General features: G+C 45.7%; 1 protein-coding gene across 8 annotated transcripts in view; it reads left to right on the top strand.

Annotated features, from left to right (window-relative positions):
- OPCML (opioid binding protein/cell adhesion molecule like) overlaps positions 1-22,196 on the top strand; it is a 1,215,017-nt gene that overhangs the window by 945,204 nt on the left and 247,617 nt on the right. For all 8 annotated transcript variants that reach the window (XM_089314649.1, XM_089314643.1, XM_070048374.2 and 5 more), the window contains one exon: positions 7,437-7,669. In XM_089314649.1, the coding sequence (XP_089170775.1) occupies positions 7,437-7,669 (233 nt within the window). The remainder of the gene's footprint in view (positions 1-7,436; positions 7,670-22,196) is intronic.

Genomic DNA, 22,196 nt, shown 5'->3' with positions numbered 1-22,196 from the left:
TGTGACTTTTGTGCTCAGGTAGACATGGTGTTCAAACATGTGTCTTGTTACACCCAGTTTAGGCTCATTGACAGTCAACATCTGACACAGAGGCCACAGAGGGGCATCTCCTGACCCCTCTGCCCCCATGCCTATGCCCCACCATGCTCTATATTCCTCCCCTGCCTTAGTTTTCATGACCCATCATTCTGCAAAGCTAATACATTTAGAGTTAGACATTTTCTTTGTTTCTCAGTAGATACAGCTTCAGGGGGTGGGAACTTTGTTCTGGTTCCCTACTATTCATAGCTCCCAGAAAGTCACTTGGTACACATCAGGCACCCATTCTGTTGAACAAATCATGACATTATTTTTTTCTTTTGCATTTTCAGAGGCCAAATCTAAAAATAGATGTAAAAATAAAGAACACAAACAACAACAAAAAAAATGAAGCTAACTGATGTCACTTTTCAAGAAGAATGTATTATTTTGATTGCAGTTCCAACTCATCTCTTGTCTAGTTTCTTGAAGGCAGGGGGTGGCAGAGCAGAGACCAGAGACCAGAGCCCCAGTGTCACCACAGCTGGGAGCTTGTTAGAAATGTCAACTCCCAGGTCCCCTCCAGCCCGAAAGAAAACTTGGCAATCTGGGTTTTGATGCCTTTCTGAGGATTGAAAGCCGTTGCTTTGAGGAATGGCTTTCTTCTAACTCCGCCTTCTCCCTGGAAACAGAGCAACCCCTGCATCTTCATCCCAGCTGCCTTGTGCAGTGGGGTTGGAACGTGACGCCTTGTCATTTGTCATTGTGCTCTTCAGGAACCCTGCCTTCTCACCTCTCTCAGCCATTGCTTTGCTCTTCCTGATTCTGACTTCCATCTCCTCTCCTCACACATGGCCACGGGGAGCTTTCGGATATGTGAAAAAAACTTGCAAAGAGCTTTTCTTTTTCTACTACATTACTTGATCTCTTATGAGGAAATTAAATAAATACCATAAACTTCAGGGAGACTGATTGAATAATGTCAGCTAAATCCTGCTGGGCTTATTGCTTGGGTTTTTAGAGCCGTTGAATACGGAAACTCCAGTGCCAGGCTGCCTAACCTCGAATTTCTTGCTCTGATTGTAGGATAGTTGCTGAATCTCTCCGTGCCTCAGTTTACTCGTGTGTAAAACGTGGATCATAATGGAGTATGTCTTAAAGGATGATTATGAGGATTCAATACTGTTATGTATAGAAGAGATTACTTGTGATGGAATTGTGGTGAGCCCTAGTTTATCAAGGCAGAGTTAGTTCAGAATGGAAGAATTTTTAAGTATCAGAAAGTTGTCGAGAAATCAGAAAGTTGGATTAACCCTCTTCAGCTGGCCTCTTGGCTCCCCCTTATTTGACATCAAAAATGCTCCCCTATGCACTGCTTGTTAGTGGGAGCCCAGGACACTGCCACTAGCAGCAGGGAGGGAGCCCAGGAGAGGAAGAAGACTTAAGCAGACTTTTTAAGTCCTTTGCTGAGTTCTTTTTCCTGCTGTTCAGAGGACCTTGGAAGAGCCCTACCGCGACAGAAGAAAGCAAGGAGGCCTGCAACGTTACTTTCTTCCGGAGCTCGGGAGCTTCATGTGGGAAGTAGCCAAGCTCAGTCAATGTCATCACTCCAGTCAGTGTCCTCAGCAACAGCCAGATTCTGCAAACCACACACTTGCTGGCCCCCCGTGTGCCCCTTTGGAGAGATGCTTTTGACTTAGCTACCGTTTTCTATTTGCATTTCATGTCTGGTAAGGGGGCCCGGGGTTGAAAGCACGTGGTTGTCCATGGTCACGGCCCTGGTATGTGTTTACTCAGGGGCTACACAAATGTACCAAGGGCACCGAGAGTGTGTTCTGGCCCCAGAGGCGAGTTTGGACTGATGTGTTTCAATCCTTACTAGGTCCTGAGATAGTTTGCACTGGTCCCCTTACCTTTAGCCTGCAGTTGTGGGACCCATACAAGGACAGCGCTGGTCGAAAGGGTAACGCATTTCAAAATCTCAGATTCCTTAAAACTGATGTACGCGGCCGGCGCCGCGGCTCACTAGGCTAATCCTCCGCCTAGCGGCGCCGGCACACCGGGTTCTAGTCCCGGTCGGGGCGCCGGATTCTGTCCCAGTTGCCCCTCTTCCAGCCCAGCCCTCTGCTGTGGCCAGGGAGTGCAGTGGAGGATGGCCCAGGTGCTTGGGCCCTGCACCCCATGGAGACCAGGAGAAGCACCTGGCTCCTGGCTCCTGTCATCGGATCAGCGCGGTGCGCCGGCCGCAGTGCGCTGGCCGCGGCGGCCATTGGAGGGTGAACCAACGGCAAAGGAAGACCTTTCTCTCTGTCTCTCTCTCTCACTGTCCACTCTGCCTGTCAAAAAAAAAATAATAATAAAAAAAAAATAAAAAAAAATAAAACTGATGTACTCGAGAAAGTGCCTCTTGTACTTTGTCGTTCTACCTCTGTCTTCTGGACACTTCACAAATTGTCCAGGAGACAATTTTCCTTTACTTTGTTTGTCACATCTGTCACTCAACTGTCATCCAACAGGGTATCAACTTGATGAAGAAGAGTCCCACAAAAGTAAAGAAGAGAAGTGCCAATGGCAATGGCACATTACTGCATCAGGAATAAACCCATGGCAGACCCAGCGTCTTCTGGAACTTGGAATTAGAACTCAGGGAAAAGAGGTGTTCCTCACAGAGGGCGTTGTGAGATAGCATATTGAAATAGTCAGTATTTTCATTTCCCCTATATTTCTAAGTGCAGTGGCTTAAACAAGGTGTTTCTGGTGAAAGAATATCGTATCTCTAATAGTCATTTGATAAGACCTGGTAAAATGTTATCAGCATACTTTCCAGATACTGAGAAATTGAATTAATCTAATCCTGGGTTACAAAACTCTTTGCAAGTCAGGTATTTTCCAATTCATTGCTTTAAAAGAAATTGAAATGGGAACTAATTGAGTTGTCAGCTGTGAGGTCATTAAAATAATTCTTGAAGCTGTATTAACTATGTAATTTTTGGCATGTATCTTGGAAGACGTTCAAAGAATTGAATGGCATTGCTATAAAAAACTTTGTTTCCATCTTGTTGCTTATGTGAGCCAGATTTCTAAAAGCAAAAACAGCAATAGAGTTAACCTGAGTTATATCTTATTCTAGCAATAAGGGATATTTATCCATTTATTAAACAAAAAACCACATCCATGTAATTAGAAGCTATATTTTCAGGATAAGTTTACTTTTTAATGTTTAATTATTACTTAAAATATACATTTATACTATTTTATCAATTTTACATTTGTGATGATAATCCATTTTAAAAGCAAATATTATAATTTCATGGTCATAGGACATAAAATTAAATTTCAATCTCTCTCTAGTTTTGCTGCAAGTAAACATGATAGGTGATCAATAGAAGATTTTCAAGTGTAGAATATATTCCACAAAGGCATAGAGTAGAAATACAAGTTCTAAAAAGGAACAATGCACATATTATGGCTTTATGAACGAGCTCATTCATGAATTTTGAAAGTGGATAATCATGAGTGTTATTCATTGTTGTGTCTAAATTTCATTCAGTATGTGTGTGTTTGAATTATCTAAGTTTTTAATGTTTTTAAATGTGAATATTCAGATTAGACAACAATGCGTAAAAGTTTTTAAAATAATTTTATACATTGCTTTCCTTTATTCGAAAGTCATGGAGAAAGATACAAACAAACAGAGACAAAGACAGAGAAAGATCTCCCATCTACTGGTTCACTGTTCAAATGTCTACAACACCCAGGGCTGGGCTGAACCAAAGGCAAGACAGGGAATGAAATCCAGGTTTCCCATGTGGGTGGTAAGAGCCACACCTGCTGCCTCCCAAGGTGTGCATTAGCAGGGATGGAGAGCAAAGTTAGAACATAAAGTCAGGCATTCTGCTGTGGGATGTGGGCATCCAAAGTGGTAGCTCAGAATGGGGCCAATGGGCTGGGCATTGCGATGCAGCAAGTAAAGCCACTGCCTGTGGCACCAGCATCCCATAAGGGTGCCGGTTCAAGTCCTGGCCACTCACAGCTTCTGATCCATCTCCCTGCTAATTCACCTGGGAAAGTGGCAAATGATGGCCCAAGTGCTTAGGCCTGTGTGGCCACATGGAATACCAGGAGGAAATTCCTGGCTCCTGGCTTTGGACCCACCCAGCTCTGGCCATTGCAACCATCTGGGGAGTGAACCAGCAAATGGAGGATCTCTCTGTTTCTCCTTCTTTCTCTCTTTAATTTTGCTTTCAAATAAATAGATTTTTTTAAAAAATTATTTTATTTATTTATAAGTCAAAATTACAGAGAGAGAGGGAGACAGAGAGATCTTCCATTTGCTGCTTCACTACTCAAATGGCCGCAAAGGCAGGGGCTGGGCCAGGTAGAAACCAGGAGCCAGCCAGGAGCTTCTTCCAGTTCTCCTATGTGGGTACAGGGGCCCAAGCCCTTGGGCCATCCTCTGCTGCTTTCTCAGAGACATTGCAGGGAGCTGGATCTGAAGTAGAGCAGTCGGGACTCGAACTGACACTGTATGAGATGCCGTCACTGCAGGTGGCAGCTTAACCCACTGTGCCTGAATTCTGGCACAAGAAAGGAAGGAAGGAAGGAAGGAAGGAAGGAAGGAAGGAAGGAAGGAGGGAGGGAGGGAGGGAAGGAAGGAAGGAAGGGAGAGAGAGAGAGGAAGGAAGGAAGGAAGGAAGGAAGGAAGGAAGGAAGGAAGGAAGGAAGGAAGGAAGGAAGGAAGGAAAAAAAAGAAGGGAAGGGAAGGGAAGGGAAGGGAAGGGAAGGGAAGGGAAGGGAAGGGAAGGGAAGGGAAGGGAAGGGAAGGGAAGGGAAGGGAAGGGAAGGGAAGGGAAGGGAAGGGAAGGGAAGGGAAGGGAAGGGAAGGGAAGGGAAGGGAAGGGAAGGGAAGGGAAGGGAAGGGAAGGGAAGGGAAGGGAAGGGAAGGGAAGGGAAGGGAAGGGAAGGGAAGGGAAGGGAAGGGAAGGGAAGGGAAGGGAAGGGAAGGGAAGGGAAGGGAAGGGAAGGGAAGGGAAGGGAAGGGAAGGGAAGGGGGAAAAGAAGGGAGCCAAATTCCCAACTGCAATAAATTCTATGTCAATTTACAAATGTATAAGAGGTTACAGAGCTGACCAAAATCCAAGCAAGGATATTTGTGTGTTCCCAGTCACCTGGATTTGTATGGTTCCAGGGACTAGGGAGCAACACCCCTCACTCATCTCCATTCACTGTCTACTTCCAGGCTTGAGCATTGTTGGAATTCTACTACTAGAACTTCATTCAAATTCCAATCCATTCTAATTATCCAAACATGAATTTGGTGTTTCTGAAATTACGACCATCATATTAGGAAAGGTTGCATTAGCCATTATCATGGGGCATTTACAAATGAGAGTGTTTGTTGTACTTTTTCCCCCCAAGAAACACTTTTGAAAGTGAGGAGCACAAAAGGAGTCTCCAAAAGAGAAGTGGAAAATTGCTATGGAAGGAAGAAAACTCAGCAGAAAGAAAAGCCAGGGCCCCAGGATGAGGGGGACACAATATGACTTCAGTTTTTCCCTGTAGTAATAATGTTCCTATGAAGGGAGAAAGCCATAATTCAGTGGCACCTAAATGATCAGGTCCCAAGGAGGAAGGCAGCTGAGACCCATAACACCCCTCATTGGTGGCAGACTTACCTAGAAATAATAAAGAACTAGATGTATCAGTGTGCAGAGATGCCTGTAGTCAAGTAAAACAAAAGGGGGTGCTCACAGGAATATTTAAGTCCGATTCTATTTTAGTTAAAACAAATCATCAGAAGCTCTATACATGTGGATGTCTGTCTACAAGGAGTAGGACATGGAAGGAGAGGGTAACAGGGCATTACAGAATTCATGACCTCAGGGCACTGGGAGTTGGTGGGGAGGGACTGATTAGCTTCACCTTTATGATCTTTGTATTATTAAAATATTATTCACTTTGCATTCTTCACAGGTCAAAATATGCTTCCTTTAGTTTGAAAAAAACTAATAGAAAATGAAGAAAGTTTAGAAAGGAACAATCTCTGTTCTTCCCATACTGTGAAAAAGCTTAATTATTACCCAGTCCTAACCCTGCATCTCCCCACACCTGCACCTGCTACATGACAAGGGAGCCAGCATAACCAAAGGCCTTGGTGACTGGTGACTGGTAGCCAATATCACCTTATCCCTCCTACCATCCAGGGAAAATACCTCCTTGGTTTGGGTGCTTTTCCCTTTCAAGGGCTGCTCTCATTTTGGTGCTCTGTGACCCTGGGTCACTCACGCTGTGTCAGGCTGGTCACTTTGCCAGTGTCCTTGGCATTCATCATCCATGTCCTGAGCCCTGATTGAAGACCCACCTCTACTGGTCAAGTGCTAGGTCAGAGCCAGTGAGGAAAGGCCAGGCTGGTTCCCTGTGTTCTCTCCATCTGGAGAGAGACATGAGACTCATGGCCCCTCTCTCTCCTCCAGGATGGCAGCTGGCTGGCTGCCTATGCATTCCCAGGCGCAGGGTGGGCACACCCAGGACCCTTCGGGCCAAATACACACTTATAAAGGATTCCTTGTTCTCCTGTTTCCATTCCCAGGCACTAAGCTCCTGGGGCACACCTACAAACCTTTCTACCCGGCGGGCACATTTATTTCTGCATGAGGCTTGATAGCCTGCAGGTCACGCACATCAAAAAGCAAATTCCATTTGCATTCATAGTCTGGAATTGTTGGTGGGAGCAGGTGAGAGGTAGAGGTCAGCCCTCTGCTGTGATAATAACAGCGTTTTTTCTCTAGGGGTACAGGGCGGAGTGTAGGAGGGAAGAATGACTGCTGGTTGCTTTCCTCTTCCCCTCTCTGCAATCGTTAAGAGGCAGCCATGACTTCTTCATGCATGGATTTTACCAATTCATGTCCTAAAGTGTCACTTCCAGACTTTGGTCAGCTTAAAGGTAGAAGGAGATTATCAACCCCGGGAGAGTCTGGAGGTAAATGTGTCCAAGTTTTGATTAACTGCAGTTAAGCATGTGCTTTGCAGGTTATCTGTGACCTATTTGAAATACTGCTCCACTTTTTTCTGCCCGGTGCCTCTGGGCAGCTTCTCCCACGGGGTGGTAAATGGGCTTAAAAACATAAACTAATTTTCATACAAGCCCAGGGGCAAAAACATGAGGGAAAGCTAAGATAGTCACATAATGTGTTCCTAAATCAAACGAAAATGCTTCAAGACCGTCAGTTCTATAGGTTGATTCAGGCTACTCTTACCTAGTCTTGGGAAGTTTCAGCAAGATTTGATTGTTTGCTTTCAGCACTATGTTGTGTTGTTTCATTTACTCCTCAGCGTAAACTCTGCAGTTAGCATTGGGTCTCTCAACGTGTGCTCTCTTTTTCTCTCTCCCCTCCCTCCTCTCCCCGCCCCACCCACAGGTGTACCATAGATGATAGGGTCACCCGGGTGGCCTGGCTAAACCGCAGCACCATCCTCTATGCTGGGAATGACAAGTGGTCCATAGACCCGCGTGTCATCATCCTGGTCAACACACCAACCCAGTACAGCATCATGATCCAGAACGTGGATGTGTATGACGAAGGCCCCTACACCTGCTCTGTGCAGACAGACAATCATCCCAAAACCTCCCGGGTCCACCTCATCGTGCAAGGTAAGATACTCCTGGACCAGGAGTTGGCCTTCCAGTCGGCAATGGGGGGGAAGAATAATCTGAGTCCTTGTTATACTCAAATGTGAAGGCACAAAGTCATCTTCCTCGGTTGGATCCCTAGGTGGAGTTGTGTCTTGGATCACTTCAATCTGATAGGTTCTTCACTAAGTACTCAAGATCTCAACATTTCTCAGTTCCATCACTGGTCCTTCCATTCTCAACAGTAGGTTGTTTGGAGGCCCTGGTCAAGTTCTTTTAAGTTACTTAGCATGTGGGAGCTGGGGCAAGGGATATTCAAATGCAGAAAAGTGCAGTTATTTGGGGATAAAAGGCCAATAATCTTGGTGGGAAAGAATGTAACTGGCCTACTTCTGCCTGGTTGTGGAGTTTGCTCTGAGTGCTGACCAGTCAGTCTGCCTGGTGTTGCTGTGTGTTGACTCACTCTCTCTTAGCCAAGAGGCAAGAGGAATGGAATCAGAAGGCTCTCTAGGTCAAGATTGGAAATTGAATCATATAATTTACAAAGTGTGTCTGTGTGGAGGCAGTGGAGATAGAAAACCTTAACATCTCCCATTATTTGACAAAAAAAAGATCAGCCCAATTCAAGCATAGTATCACATATGCATTTTTAAACAGTTTTTTTTAGAAAGCTTTTATTTAATAAATATAAATTTGATAGGTATGGCTTTAGGATTATAGCGTTTTTCCCTCCCATAACCACCCTCCCATCCCCACTCCTGTCCCACCTCATACTCCCTCTTCCATCCCATTCTTCATCGAGATTCATTTTTAATTATCTTTATATACAGAAGACCAACTCTGTACTAAGTAAAGATTTCAACAGTTTGCGCTCACACAGACATGCAAAGTATGAAGTACTGTTTGAAGATTAATTCTACCATTAATTCTCATAGTACAGCTCATTAAGGACAGAGGTCCTACATGGGGAGCAAGTGCACAGTGAATCCTGTTGTTGATTTAACAATTGACACTTATTTATGATGTCAGTAATCACCCTAGGCTCTTGTCATGAGCTGGCAAGGCTATGGAAGCCTTGAGTTCACCAACTCTGATATTATTTAGACAAGGCCATAGTCAAAATGGAAGCTCTATCCTCCCTTCAGAGAAAAGTACCTCCTTCTTTGATGGCCATCCTTTCCACCGGGATCTCACTCACAGAGATCCTTCATGTAGGCCATTTTTTGCCACAGTGTCTTGGCTTTCCACGCCTGAGATGCTCTCATGGGCTTTTTAGCCAGATCTGAATGCCTTAAGTTCTGATTCTGAGGCCAGAGTGCTGTTTAAACAGTTTTAAATTTAAATTTCACTTCATATCTTAGAAAAATGCAGCTGAAGAAATGTCAGAATCGCAGGTATAAGATATTAATTAGGAATTTAAAAGATGCAGATAGTAGTTCTGAGAAGCAAGACAGCAATCCAAATGTGCATATTTTGAACTGACCCCAGCAGACCCCAGATATTGGCTCATGGCAGGAATGAGGTTCTAAGCAGACAGCTTCTGTCACCCAATGGCACATGTTTCCTCCACCAAATAAGAGCCTCAGATGGACATTTCTCAGAGCTGTCTTAGCTGATTTTAGCTGTCAAGGGTCCCTGGGCAAGACCCAGTCTTTAGCTGCTGCCTTTTATCCGATCCCTTCTGCTATTTTCACTCTGGACAATGTACATGGTATCCTTGCTTGGCTAAGATAGATGTCTTCATGTCTGCTTTCTACAAAATAGGATGCTACCCATTCATTGCAGCTGGTTTAATGGAAAGAGGTTGTTAGGGGTTCATGTGAGCCTGTGCGTCTGTCACTGGTACAATTCGAGATACCCATTCTTTCCTTCTGGCCAGGGCAGCCCTTTGTTAGCACAGCAGCCTCTGTAGGTCATTTGTAGATTTCAAAAAAAAAATAGTTATTTTAGTTATATTTAACTCATTATTGGAGAGGCAGAGACACACACACAGAAAGAGAGAGAGAGAGAGAGAGAGATGAAACTCCCATGTACTGGATTGTTCCCCAGCTGTCCAGCAACACTGAGTGGTGCAGGGTTGGAGCTGAAGCTCACAGCATCCAGGTCTACCTTGTGGTTGGCAGGAACCCAATTGCTTGAGCCATCACCTGTTGCCTCCCAGTGTGTGCAGTAGCAACAAGCTGGAGTCAGAAGACAGAGGTGTGTCTCAGACCCAGGCTTTGCTATGTGCCTGCTATCCTTTTTTTTTTTTTTTTTTTTTTTTTTTTTTTTTTTTTTTGACAGGTAGAGTTAGACAGTGAGAGAGAGAGGCAGAGAGAAAGGTCTTCCTTCTGTTGGTTCACCCCCCAAATGGCCACTAAAGCTGGCGCGCTGCACCAATCCAAAGCCAGGAGCCAGGTGCTTCTCCTGGTCTCCCATGGGGTGCAGGGCCCAAGGACTTGGGCCACCCTCCACTGCACTCCCGGGCCACAGCAGAGAGCTGGACTGGAAGAGGAGCAACCGGGACAGAACCGGCGCCCCAACCGGGACTAGAACCCGGGGTGCCGGTGCCACAGACAGAGGATTAGCCTAGTGAGCCATGGTGCCAACCTCCTGTGGGTCTTTATAACAGCTAGTGCAGGGCCGCAGAGCTGTCTGTGGCAACTTCTGTTACACAGCAGCCCCAGAGCTGCCATATTTCTAGAAGCTTTGCTCCCATCAAGCCTCCAGCCCTTCTTTCACTGCCGTGAGCTCTCAGATTCCCCCGGAGCTGCCATAGGACGGAAGTGTAGAAAGCCTGCTGTTTTTCATTGCCTGCATGTGCCCACCCAGGGGTTTGGGCGAGTGATGCTTACAGCTTTGGAGCCACATGACAGCCTGCAGCTGGGCATAGAGACAACCGTCACATCAGCTGCCTCTCCTGAGAGGATGGGGGACGCACTGGAGAGATCAGTCATCAGAGACAGGCTGGGGGTGTAGACAACAAGGGAGTGTGGGCTCCCCACCCTACCTGACACCTGGGCTTGCTCCCGAGGTGCTCACGTTCTCAGCAGGGGAAGTGACGCCTCATGGGCACCTCCACGGCCTTGACTGCAGAACGTCTTCAAATTCCGGAACTGTAGCGCTGAAATAAAAGCTGTCAGGCATTGTAGAGAAACACGCTTGGCGGAGTCAGGCTGTCGCTTTGCAGGAAATAAAGTGTGAGCCTAGCAACATCAATGCCGGCTATGAAGGGCTTGTGGAGCTGAGCTTCAGAGGATGGTGGTCCCCATAGGTGCTTGGAGTAATCTGAGTGGGATGCAGGGATCTCTCTGTGGGCACCCCAGCTTCAGGTCAGAACCTAAGGATGGGGAGGGGGCAGGGCCACCACATTTCCTGTTCTAGAGGTAGCTCCTCGCAGTCTCCCCAAACAATGGGGATGGGTGGATGGGGGATAAGGGAACCCCCCAACTTGGCCGGTGGGTCTCTGCTTTCACTGAGGGGCTACAGAGAAGAGGCAGGACTGCACCCCCTTCTGCCTTGTTCGTTCTTAGGAAACCAGTTGACTTACCACACTGTGGCTGCAGAGACCCTGCCACCCAATTAGAAAGAAGCCCATGAGTCCTCTCTCACTCGCAGCTATCGGCTTTTGTCCAGTCTATGGATTAATTTTTCAGGCTTAGTGTTAGTTCAGGTTAGATAAAGATAATGAAAGTTTCCTAATCCTCTTAAAGAAGATTTATCTGACTGAGTAGAAAGCTTTTGGAATACAATAAGGCATGTATAAAACTGAGGCCTAATCTTGCCTTTAATTTCAAACTGCTGATGGATATTGATTTTGTAATGAGAAAAACTGAAAAATTTCCGAGCTGCAACTTGTCTGTTTTTTTTTTTTTAAACCACACATACAATGTTTATTAACCTTCTGTCCATTTGAGAAGGTTAATGTCTCATTATTTCTGCCTATATGTGCCATCAGCAGGAAGGACAGTAGTCTTGGGGGCTTCTGCCTTTGTTGTCCCTCCCACAATAGGAGGACCGGAGAGAAGCTCCGTCAGCAACACTTACTGCTCTGTAAGGGGTCTTCTGCTGCACATATGATGGAATTAAGGGCCAAGGTGTTCTCTTCGGAAGAAGATGCTGCCTTCTTCAAAATACTGACACTGTTACCTGGGGTCCATCGAGCCACCACGGAGGCGATCATTTCAGACACTGTATTAGCTTGCTTGATAATGCCGTCTACGCTGCATCCCCAGGTGTTCAGGAAATCCAAGGAAGGAAGAAGGAGGGGCGGATTAGTCAGGGAAGGAAAATCGATCTGGCAGGCCTGTAAGGGTTGAGATGTAGAGAACAGTAGCTTCAGGCTCGACAGGCAATAGGTTGGTCCCATCGCCCAAGCAGTGTGAAGAGACAGAGCTGTGAGCCTACCTGCAGAAACAGAGCCTAAGAGATACTGTTCCAGAGAAATTGAGAGCATTGATCCTAATCTAATGTCTTGAAAGGTGAAGAATTAAAATGACATCACCTGGGGTTTTTTAAAGATTTTTATTTATTTATTTGAGAGGTAGAGCTATAGACAAGAGAGAAAGAGAGAGAGAAAGAGAGAGAGAAAGAGAGAGAGAGAGAGAGAGAGAGAGAGAGAGGTCTTTTATCTGTTGGTTCACTCCCCAAATGGCCACAATTGCCAGAACTAAGCCAATCCAAAGTCAGGAGACAGGAGCTTCTTCCAGGTCTCACATGCGGGTGCAGGGGACCAAGCACTTGGGCCATCTTCTACTGCTTTCCCAGGCCATAGCAGAGAGCTGGATTGGAATTGGAGCAGCCGGGACTCAAACCACCGCACATCTTGATGCTGGCACTACAGGCATAGCTTAGACTACTGTGCCACTGTGCCAGCCCCTCCCCCTGCATTTTTGAGTTAGTGAAAATGTTGGTGACCTCAGTAGTAAATGGGGAGGGAGGATCCTGTGTTATACACAAACAACAGTTTAAAACTTCCAAAGGGCCCAGTGCTGTGGCATGGTGGGTAGAGCCTCCGCCTGCAGTGCCAGCCTCCCATATGGGCACCAGTTCGAGTCCCAGCTGCTCCTCTTCTGATCCAGCTCTCCTATGGCCTGGGAAAGCAGTAGAAGATAGCCAAAGTCCTTGGGCCCCTGCACCCACGTGGGAGACCTGGAAGAAGCTCCTGGCTCCTGGCTTCGGATCAGCACAGCTCTGGCCATTGCAGCCAATTGGGGAGTGTACCAGAGGATGGAAGACCTTTCTCTCTCTTTCTCTCTCTCTCTCTCTCTCTGTCTCTCTGCCTCTCTTCTCTCTCTTTCTCTCTCTGTCTCTCTCTCTCTGCCTCTCCTTCTCTCTCTGTGTAACTCTGGCTTTCAAATAAATAAATCTTAAAAAAAAAACTTCCAAAGGCTGTCCCATGGATAAAGAAAACACACACATTACACAGATGTTAGAGAACTGGAGAACAGGTGTAACTTCATTCTAGAAAGGGCGTATTTGCGATACTGAAAGAATTTACTAGCTTGCAAGTAGGTATGTTTTCTGAAGTTAACTATTTCTAGGGAATTGCAAAAATCATAATGCATTTGTGTCTTTCTCCAGCACTTAGCACACTGAGGTTTTGTAGGCACTCACACATGTTTGTAAACAGAGCAGAAAAGCAGGTAGATACAGACGCTGGAATGACACGTGGACTTAACAAGTCTCTTCAAGCAGATGGGCATGGGATGAGGCAGACACTGCCCAGGTGACTTGGAGTGGACAGCAATGGGGAAAAGCTCCCTGGAAAGAAGGCGTCTTCAGTGTAACAAGCTAAAGGGTGTTTGATAGCAGAGGAACACGAATTCCATGCATTTTAGCACTTGACCGACGGGTTACTCTCTGCCTCCCTTGGCCTTCACAGCCAGACTGGAGAGGTTGCAACCCAGAGATTGCTATCTTCATTTGCCAGTTAGAGCACTATCGTTCATGGAGGTAATGCATCAGGCCAGGGTCCCCTGTGAATCACAGTACAGCTAGGTCTTGGGGCATGGCCATATGGCTCCAGGACATTCATCGTCCTAGCGAACTGCAGTGCCTGCACTGCCAACCGTGGCTGGAGCTACTCCTTCAAGGGCTCCAGATCAACGGGAAATTTCCAGGCTCTTTATTCCGTTCATTTTCTTCCTACCACTGCTCTTGCATTGCACCAGCAGAAACTGAGAACAAAGCTCAAGAAAGAATCAGCAGTGGGGGTGGGAACGCAACGCTACAGCAAATGGTGTAGAAAGGCAGAGAAGATAATTAATTTCCTGGTAGCTCATTCCTCCAGGGACACACATTCTAAATGTTGCCACTTTATCCTGTGTAAGTACTGAAAACCCTGCTCCCTCTGAGAATCCAGAATCTAATTGTCATGCTGAGTGCCATTAACTCTTCCATATTCTGAAACTACCCAGAGATTTCTGTGTGCGCCTGGTGTGGTGTTTGTTAGGGACAGGTGGCATAGAAAGGTTTGGCCTATCTTTGCTTCTTGGGGTTGCTATTTTAACCTGCCCTCTTGGCTAGTTCAGAGATCTCTTTACTACAAGGTATTTCCTTCCATAGAATGAACATTTCTTGTTATGCCCAATTTTATGGGCAGAGCTTGAAATGAATTATGTGAAATTCTCACACTTGAGACTACAAAGAGCATATACAATTTCTATGTAACCTAAAGACTGAGTCTATTAGCCTGGAGTTGGATCAGGGGGACTGATGGGTACCAAAGTGTAATTTATCATGGACAGAAGTCTGATTTGCCAACCAGCCCAGTCCTAGATATCATTGACCACCAGCCAGCCTCAGCATGGAACACACAAACTCTGAACTTGATCTAAGTTGATCCTTATGTCTATACTGCAAAGTGTACAGCACAGTTCCATTTTGCAAGTAATGAAACTGAGGCTCAAAAAGATTTAAACCCAGAGATGATGGAGCTACTAAGACCTTGAAGTTCCCTGAACTACACTTAGCTGATTTGTGTTAAGCTTTTCTCACCAGAAAATAGCTATCAAAACACAAGTAGTCATCAAGGCCCTCAACAACATGCATGGTCTCTGTTGGTTATTCTTTGCAAAAGCCTTGCAAGAGGGAACAGAAAGTTACCACTTTCCAGGACAAGACCACGTGATCCAGAGATTTGGACAGACTGGGAAGTGGCCAAGCCTCAATTACACCAGCTGTTTCTACTCAGCATCCGGTACTGGGCTCACCTTACCGTGTTGCTAACTAAGAGCTATGTAAATAGACAGGGAGATACTGCTGTTTATGAGATGAACACAAACATTCAACAGGTGCTACAGAAATAGTGAGTCCAATGAGACAGTTCTGGTAGCAGCAGCAGGCACATGTGGGGCCTGGCATGCACCCAGGTGAGCATTCATGGTAAGGCAAAGAGGTCAGGAGCTCAGGGCACACCTATTTTCAATGCTTCCTCTGTAATGAACCTCTTTTTTTTCTGCTCTTTTCCCTCTTCTCCCAATACTACTAAGTCATTTAAATGGCTGTGTGCAATTATGGGCATAACGGTCAACCTGGAATACACTGAAATTATTCAGCCTCTAAATTGCCATCACTCTTATTCCCACAGAGGCATGGTAGAAGAGTAGCAAGGGCAGGGTGATGCATCAGATCATGTCCCACCCCACAGCCAAGCTTTGCTCTGAGCAGCTGAGACCTCTGATTTCTGGGCGCTCCCTGCCTGAGCTCTTGCTGGGACAAAGAACAGAACTGATTTTCTTTATGGGAACACATGCGTACTTTAATCCTGTGTGTGTGCACATGTGCATATATGTGCACTTGTGTGTGTGTGCTTAGTCATTCCTTGGTATATGTGGGGGCCCAGTTCTGGAAGCCCTGGGGATCCCAAAGTCTGGAGATGCTTAAGTCCCTTGTTTAAAATGATACGGTATTTGCATAGAACCTATGCACATCATCCTGTGTACTTCAGATCATCTCTGATTAGATAGTAATAGCAAATTGAAAAGTAGTAAATAGTAAAACTACATAACATGATATCAATGCTACAAATATAACTGTGATACAGGATTGTTTAGGGAATAAAGACAAGAAACGAGTCTGTACATGTTCAGTAGAGATTTGATTATTTTTTCCAGATATTTTCCAAACGGTTGAATCTCTAGAGGCAGGACCTGCAGATAATGGTGGGCCCACTGTGGTCTGTATATATTTTGGGAATAGGATTCTGAGAAAGGGTCTCTTGGTTTCTGCTTCTATGTAACTTTGCAAATGAAGCACACAACCAAAGGGTCCATAGCACCAAACAAGCCCAAGAGCTTCTCTGGACTCTGAAGTGGAAGCTGGACATGATGACAGGGATGCTCTCTCTGGCTATTATGTTTTATTTTCAATATGGCATCTCTGGAGAATTTGTACATAATTAAGATTCTCTGTACTCGGTATGTTTTCTCCCTTCACCCCTTGATGGGGCTGTTGGAAGCATTGCTGTCATAGTTTCGTTGCTTATTTTGTTTTCAGATACCTTAGGATTGGAGTCCTAACACACTAGTGTAACATACTAGTTGCCACAAGGCAGTGGTAGCTCTGAGCATCATCCACCGTTTTGGTGGGAGAAGGTGGAAAAGGAAGACACCCTCTCCTCCTCGGTTCCTTTCGGACGTTTGTAGCATCCTTAGCCCACATCAGAGTGCTTTCATACATACCAATCCAATTCTCAAAGGTCAAGAAGAAGCAGAAGTAAAAAGTGGTTTATTTGGGTGTAAAAATATTTTTGCAAGCCAAGCATCATTTTTTTCATAATATACATTTTCCATGAACCTTTTGTACATACAATTTCTAAGTTTTTATAACAAAACACAATTATCTTTTTTTTTTTTTTGACAGGCAGAGTGGACAGTGAGAGAGAGAGACAGAGAGAAAGGTCTTCCTTTGCTGTTGGTTCACCCTCCAATGGCCGCCATGGCCAGCTCGCTGTGGCCGGCGCACTGCTATGATCCGATGGCAGGAGCCAAGTACTTCTCCTGGTCTCCCATGGGGTGCAGGGCCCAAGCACTTGGCCATCCTCCACTGCACTCCCTGGCCACAGCAGAGAGCTGGCCTGGAAGAGGGGCAACCGGGACAGAATCCGGGGCCCCGATCTGGACTAGAAACCAGTGTGCCGGCGCCGCAGGCAGAGGATTAGCCTATTGAGCCACGGCGCCGGCCCACAATTATGTTTTAATTTCATTTTCAGCCAAAATTTAGTGCCCGTGTGTGTGTGTGTGTGTGTGTGATTTATTTATATACATTCTTTATTGAAGAGGTGGGAGGGGCCAGCACTGTGGTGTAGCAGGTAAAGCAACCACCTGCAGTGCTGGCATCCCATATGGGCACCGGTTCAAGTTCCGGCTGCTCTACTTCTGATCCAGCTCTCTGCTATGACCTAGGAAAGCAGTAGAGGATGGCCCAAGTCCTTGGGCCCCTGCACCCGCATGGGAGACCTGGAAGAAACTCCTGACTCCTGGCTTCAGATCAGCGCAGCTCTGACTGTTGCGGCCAACTGGGGAGTGAACCAGCAGATGCAAGACCTCTCTCTCTCTCTCTCTCTCTCTCTTTCTCTCTCTCTCTCTTTCTCTATTTCCCTCTCCTCTCTCTGTGTAACTCTGACTTTCAAGTAAATAAATCTTAAAAAAAAAAGAGGTGGGAAACTAAGAAGGCAGGTGCAACCTAGAAATGATCAAGAATGATGTGGTCTTCAGATACCCCTGTACCCAATGGAGGAAAGAACCTCAAGGCTCCCTTCACAGGAAGGGTGCCCCCATCTCAGGCTCTCGCTCTATGCATGACCTGGTTCTCTTTCTTTCAGAGTTAAGAGTGAGGTTCACTCTGACCCTGATGGCAGGCTGCATCACTCAGCTGTGGTGTGAATCTGACACCTCCAGTACCCAGAAGAGAATGATGTTCTCCCAAGTTGTGAAACCCTGCGGCCGGCACCGTGGCTCACTAGGCTAATCCTCCGCCTTGCGGCGCTGGCACACCAGGTTCTAGTCCCAGTTGGGGTGCCGGATTCTGTCCCGGTTGCCCCTCTTCCAGGCCAGCTCTCTGCTATGGCCAGGGAGTGCAGTGAAGGATGGCCCAAGTGCTTGGGCCCTGCACCCATGGGAGACCAGGAGAAGTACTTGGCTCTTGGCTTCGGATCAGCGCGGTGCGCCGGCCACAGCGCACCAGCCATGGCGGCCATTGGAGGGTGAACCAACAGCAAAGGAAGACCTTTCTCTCTGTCTCTCTCTCTCACTGTCCACTCTGCCTGTCAAAAAAAAAAAAAAAAAAAAAAAGAAACCCTGCATGACACCACTCTGTCTGGTTGGTGACAGCATGGTCCAAAGTACATTTTGTTAAAAAAAAAAAAAAAAGACTTTTCCTTTCATCAGTTTTTTTTCTTCCATTATTGTGAGGAGAAATATGAACCTTTCTTTTGCTCTGCCCTGGAATTCAGATCGTAACATATGCATATTCATACACACACACACACACACACACACACATCATCTTACATACCCACCCCCAAACACAAAGCTTTCACAAGTTTCATGGCTATTTCTTCTATGGCCTCTGTAATTCCATTTCCTTCTTCCTTGACTAGCTTGAGGCTTCATCCAGACATGCTCAATTCTTCCTGAAACACAGTCTACAATTTGCAAGAATAGGAAGAGAAGGTGTTTTCCCAGGCGAATGGGAGCATATGCGGGTCCTGGCTTGCAAAGTGAATGGGTTTGTGAGAGGCAAAGGCAGAGTGCTCTACTGGGATCCAAGAAGGTGCAGCCAGCTCTAGCACCTGGTTAGCTGATGGAGCTGTCATCTGCTTTATTTGCAATAGAATTAAATAAATGGAATAATCAGCATAAAGCCTGCTCTCGAAATCTTCACCGATGTGGAGATGAGAAGGAAATGAAATGCCCAATTTCTGCTCAATTTGCATGGTGATTTCATGAGAGGCAAGCCTGCTAATCGCTCCAGAAAATATGGACATCTTTTCCTCATATTCTCCTGTTGCTGTGAGCAGAGGAGTAACCACCTATTAGAAGATGGGTAGATTAGTAAATGTTTATAAATTCCCCTAATAAAGTTCATCATGACCCTCACACAGTGAGGATTCCATAAAAGACTCCAAACTTCATCACCCACAAAATGAGTTAGTCATAGTTTAGCATCAGGCAAATAGTGAATTCAGAGTAGTAATAATTTTCTCCATGTGGAGAGTGTGCACGTGCTGGGAGGGTTGATTTGCATTCCCTAACCTAGTTTTGAGCTTGTGATCAACAAGTTTTGTGCTCAGACATAGTGCCTTAACAATAACTGTCCATTATACTTATTCCTGATTTGGCTCTTAATGAAAGTATCAAAAAATCCTTTTTTAATTTCATTTATGTATTATTTGAGAGTGAACAAGAAAGAGGGTGTTCCCATCTGCTAATCCACTCCCCAAATGTCTTCAACAGCCAAGGCTGGGCCAGGCCTAGGCCAGGCAGAAGTCCAGAGCCAGGAACTCAATCCATGTCTCCCATGCTGATGGAAGGAACCCAACCTCTCTGCAGCCATAATGGCTGCCTTCTAGGATCTGCACTGCCAGAAATCTCCCCAGGCAAAGGTCTTCCTGCCTTTGAGTATTTTTGCCCTAATGGTTCTTCTTTATACGATGTTGAAAAGCACTAGAAGTGACACACGATAATCACCAGGAAAATAGGACAGAATTTCTCTTCCTAATAACCCTAAACCATGGCTATCATGCCCTGAGTACCAGACATGGCAGGTATTTTATAACCGCTATCCAATCCTGTTTTAATTAACACCGGAAGGCAGGATGCATTTTCCTTCTCTCTCCAATGAGGGCACTGAGGCTTGGAGATGATGAGGAACTTATCCTGGGTCACTAGCTGATAAGAACAAGGTTATGATTTGCGTCTAGCTCAGTCTACAGTGAAGGCCTATACTCAACTTTTGTGCTAGAATTTGTCTTGCTTACATGCTTCTCATTTATATTTTAAAAAATACATGCAAGTTTTTATTTTTGGTTGCCACGTAGCATCTGTATCTGTATTTATGGAGTACAGAGTACACTTCAATACACGCACACAATATGTAATGATCCTAGCAGGGTAACTGGCATATCCAGCATTTCAAACATTTGTCATTTCTTTGTGTTGGAAATATTGAATATCCTCTCTGCTAGCTGTTTTGAAATACACAATTAGATATTGTCAACCATAGTTACCCAACTGTGCTATGGACATCAGAAGTCATTCCATACCTTTGGAATAAGCAGGTCAGATTGACACACGGCTTCATTTACAACACACACACTTTCTTTGTCAGGTTGTCTCTGGTTAAAGCTTTTCAGTCTAACATCTCTTCAGTCAGGATGTATCCTCCTTAAGCCTTTTCCTCTCCTTTTTTGTTTATCTTAGAAATTACAACTTCCTTCTTAGAACTAATATCAGCTCTGTGTCTTGATTCCTAAATCACGATTTCTAGTTACTTTCTTCCCTAGCACCTGTCTCTATTTCTGATTCTTTCCTGAGCCCCTCCACTTGGGTATCCCATGGCCACCTTTGCATGTTCCACACTGAACTTTTCTTGTCTTCAAAACTTGTTCTTTTTTTGATTCACAGTTCTATTCATGGAAGCACCATGCTCATGTAAAACCTTGGCTAAAGCTTTGCCTCTTCTTTCTGTGTTGCCTCTCTATCAAAGCAGATGTCATGTCCAATAAAGGCATTCTCATCTTCTCTGTTCCCACAACCGCTGCCATCAAAGTGCAGAATCTCACCCTCCACTGGCTCTCCACTGTCACATTGTAAGTGACACCCATCCGCAGTCCCTCCCTCCTTGTAATTCGTTTTAACAGCATTGTCTAAGAATTCTTGACGCACACATCTGATCCTGTCACTTCCCCCCACTCGGGATTTTAACGACTGTCTTTTGATAATGAAATAAAGTCAAAACCTCTTAGATCAGCCTTCCAAGTGCCGAACAGTCCAGAGCCAACCCTTCTATTCTACTGTGATTTCTTAGTTCTCCTTTTTATGTCCTACACGCAGCCTAGTCAGATTTGTCCTCATGCAAGCCTCATTTCCAGTACCCTGGATTCTCTGCAGTTCATCACACAATCCATCTGTCTTGAATATTCTTCTCTCTCAAAGCCTGCTGAGGACAGTGCTGCCTTGTAGGCCTGTTTGTCATGATGGAGATGTTTTAGATTGGCAGTGGCCAGTGTGGTAGCTGTTAGCCACAAAAGGCTAGGGAGAAGTTGAGACGGGGCTAGGACACCTGAGGAGCTGAGTTGCTGGCTTCATTAATTTAATTTTATTTTTTTTAAGATTTATTTATTTTACTTGAAAGTCAGAGTACACAGATAGAGGAGAGGCAGAGAGAGAGAGAAAGGTCTTCCATCCACTGGTTCACTCCCCAGTTGGCCACAATGGTCAAGCTGCACTGATCTGAAGCCAGGAGCCAGGAGCTTCTTCCAGGTCTCCCACATGGGTGCAGGGGCCCAAGGACTTGGGCCATCTTCTACTGCTTTCTTTTTTGAACTCCCAGCTGCCATTCTACCAGTTCTTCCTTATGATAACTGTAAATCTTCCTTTCAAATGTTAGTTACTCAAGGAAGTAACTTGGAAGCAAGAGCCAGAGGTGGCTCCATGATTTTTCATGTAGGCACAGGTCAGGGAAGGCAATTTGAATTGGTATGAACAACTCAGTATTTCTTTCCTAAATTTATATTAAATGTTACCCATGCATAAATATAACAGAAAAATTCTAAATGTATTTTTTAACCTGTTATGCCAGGCTGAGGAAAACTGCTGTTCTTATGAAAGGAAAAGCATCTGTAAAGGTGGCTGTGTGAAGAAGAGAGGTATTGGTGACTGGAGGCCACACCAAGAAAAGCTTGGGGGCCTGGAATTAGTTCCCTTTGCCTCCATGTGCTTAGTGCAGATAGCTGTCACTGTTAGGCATCTGTGAGTGAGGGAGTTCTTAGTGCAACTTTTATTTCTCTCTCTCTCTCTCTCTTTTTTTGACAGAGTGGACAGTGAGAGAGAGAGAGACAGAGAGAAAGGTCTTCCTTTGCCGTTGGTTCACCCTCCAATGGCCGCAACGGCCGGCGCGCTGCGGCCGGGGCACTGCGCTGATCCGATGGCAGGAGCCAGGTACTTATCCTGGTCTTCCATGGGGTGCAGGGCCCAAGTACTTGGGTCATCCTCCACTGCACTCCCTGGCCATAGCAGAGAGCTGGCCTGGAAGAAGGGCAACCGGGACAGAATCCGGCGCCCCGACCGGGACTAGAACCCGGTGTGCTGGCGCCGCAAGGCGGAGGATTAGCCTAGTGAGCCGCAGCGCCGGCCTAGTGCAACTTTTAAAAGGGTGCGTCATCTAGTGAGTCTGAGAAAATGTCTTCCATGGTCACTTCAGTGGTGTTGGAAATCACCCCAAACAAGGTCCGCCTGCTGTAGCTGCCCTGGCAGAAAGAGTTACAAGTGCATGAACCCAGCCATCTGCAATCAACTTCATGAGATAGATTATGTGCTCTGATTGGCCAGTGAACAGACATTAA

Source organism: Oryctolagus cuniculus, chromosome 1, assembly GCF_051225735.1.
Source record: "Oryctolagus cuniculus isolate XC-2025 breed Fujian yellow rabbit chromosome 1, ASM5122573v1, whole genome shotgun sequence".
NCBI lineage: Eukaryota > Metazoa > Chordata > Mammalia > Lagomorpha > Leporidae > Oryctolagus > Oryctolagus cuniculus.
The sequence above is the reverse complement of the archived record's forward strand: the minus strand, read 5'-3'. Positions and strand labels throughout refer to the sequence as shown.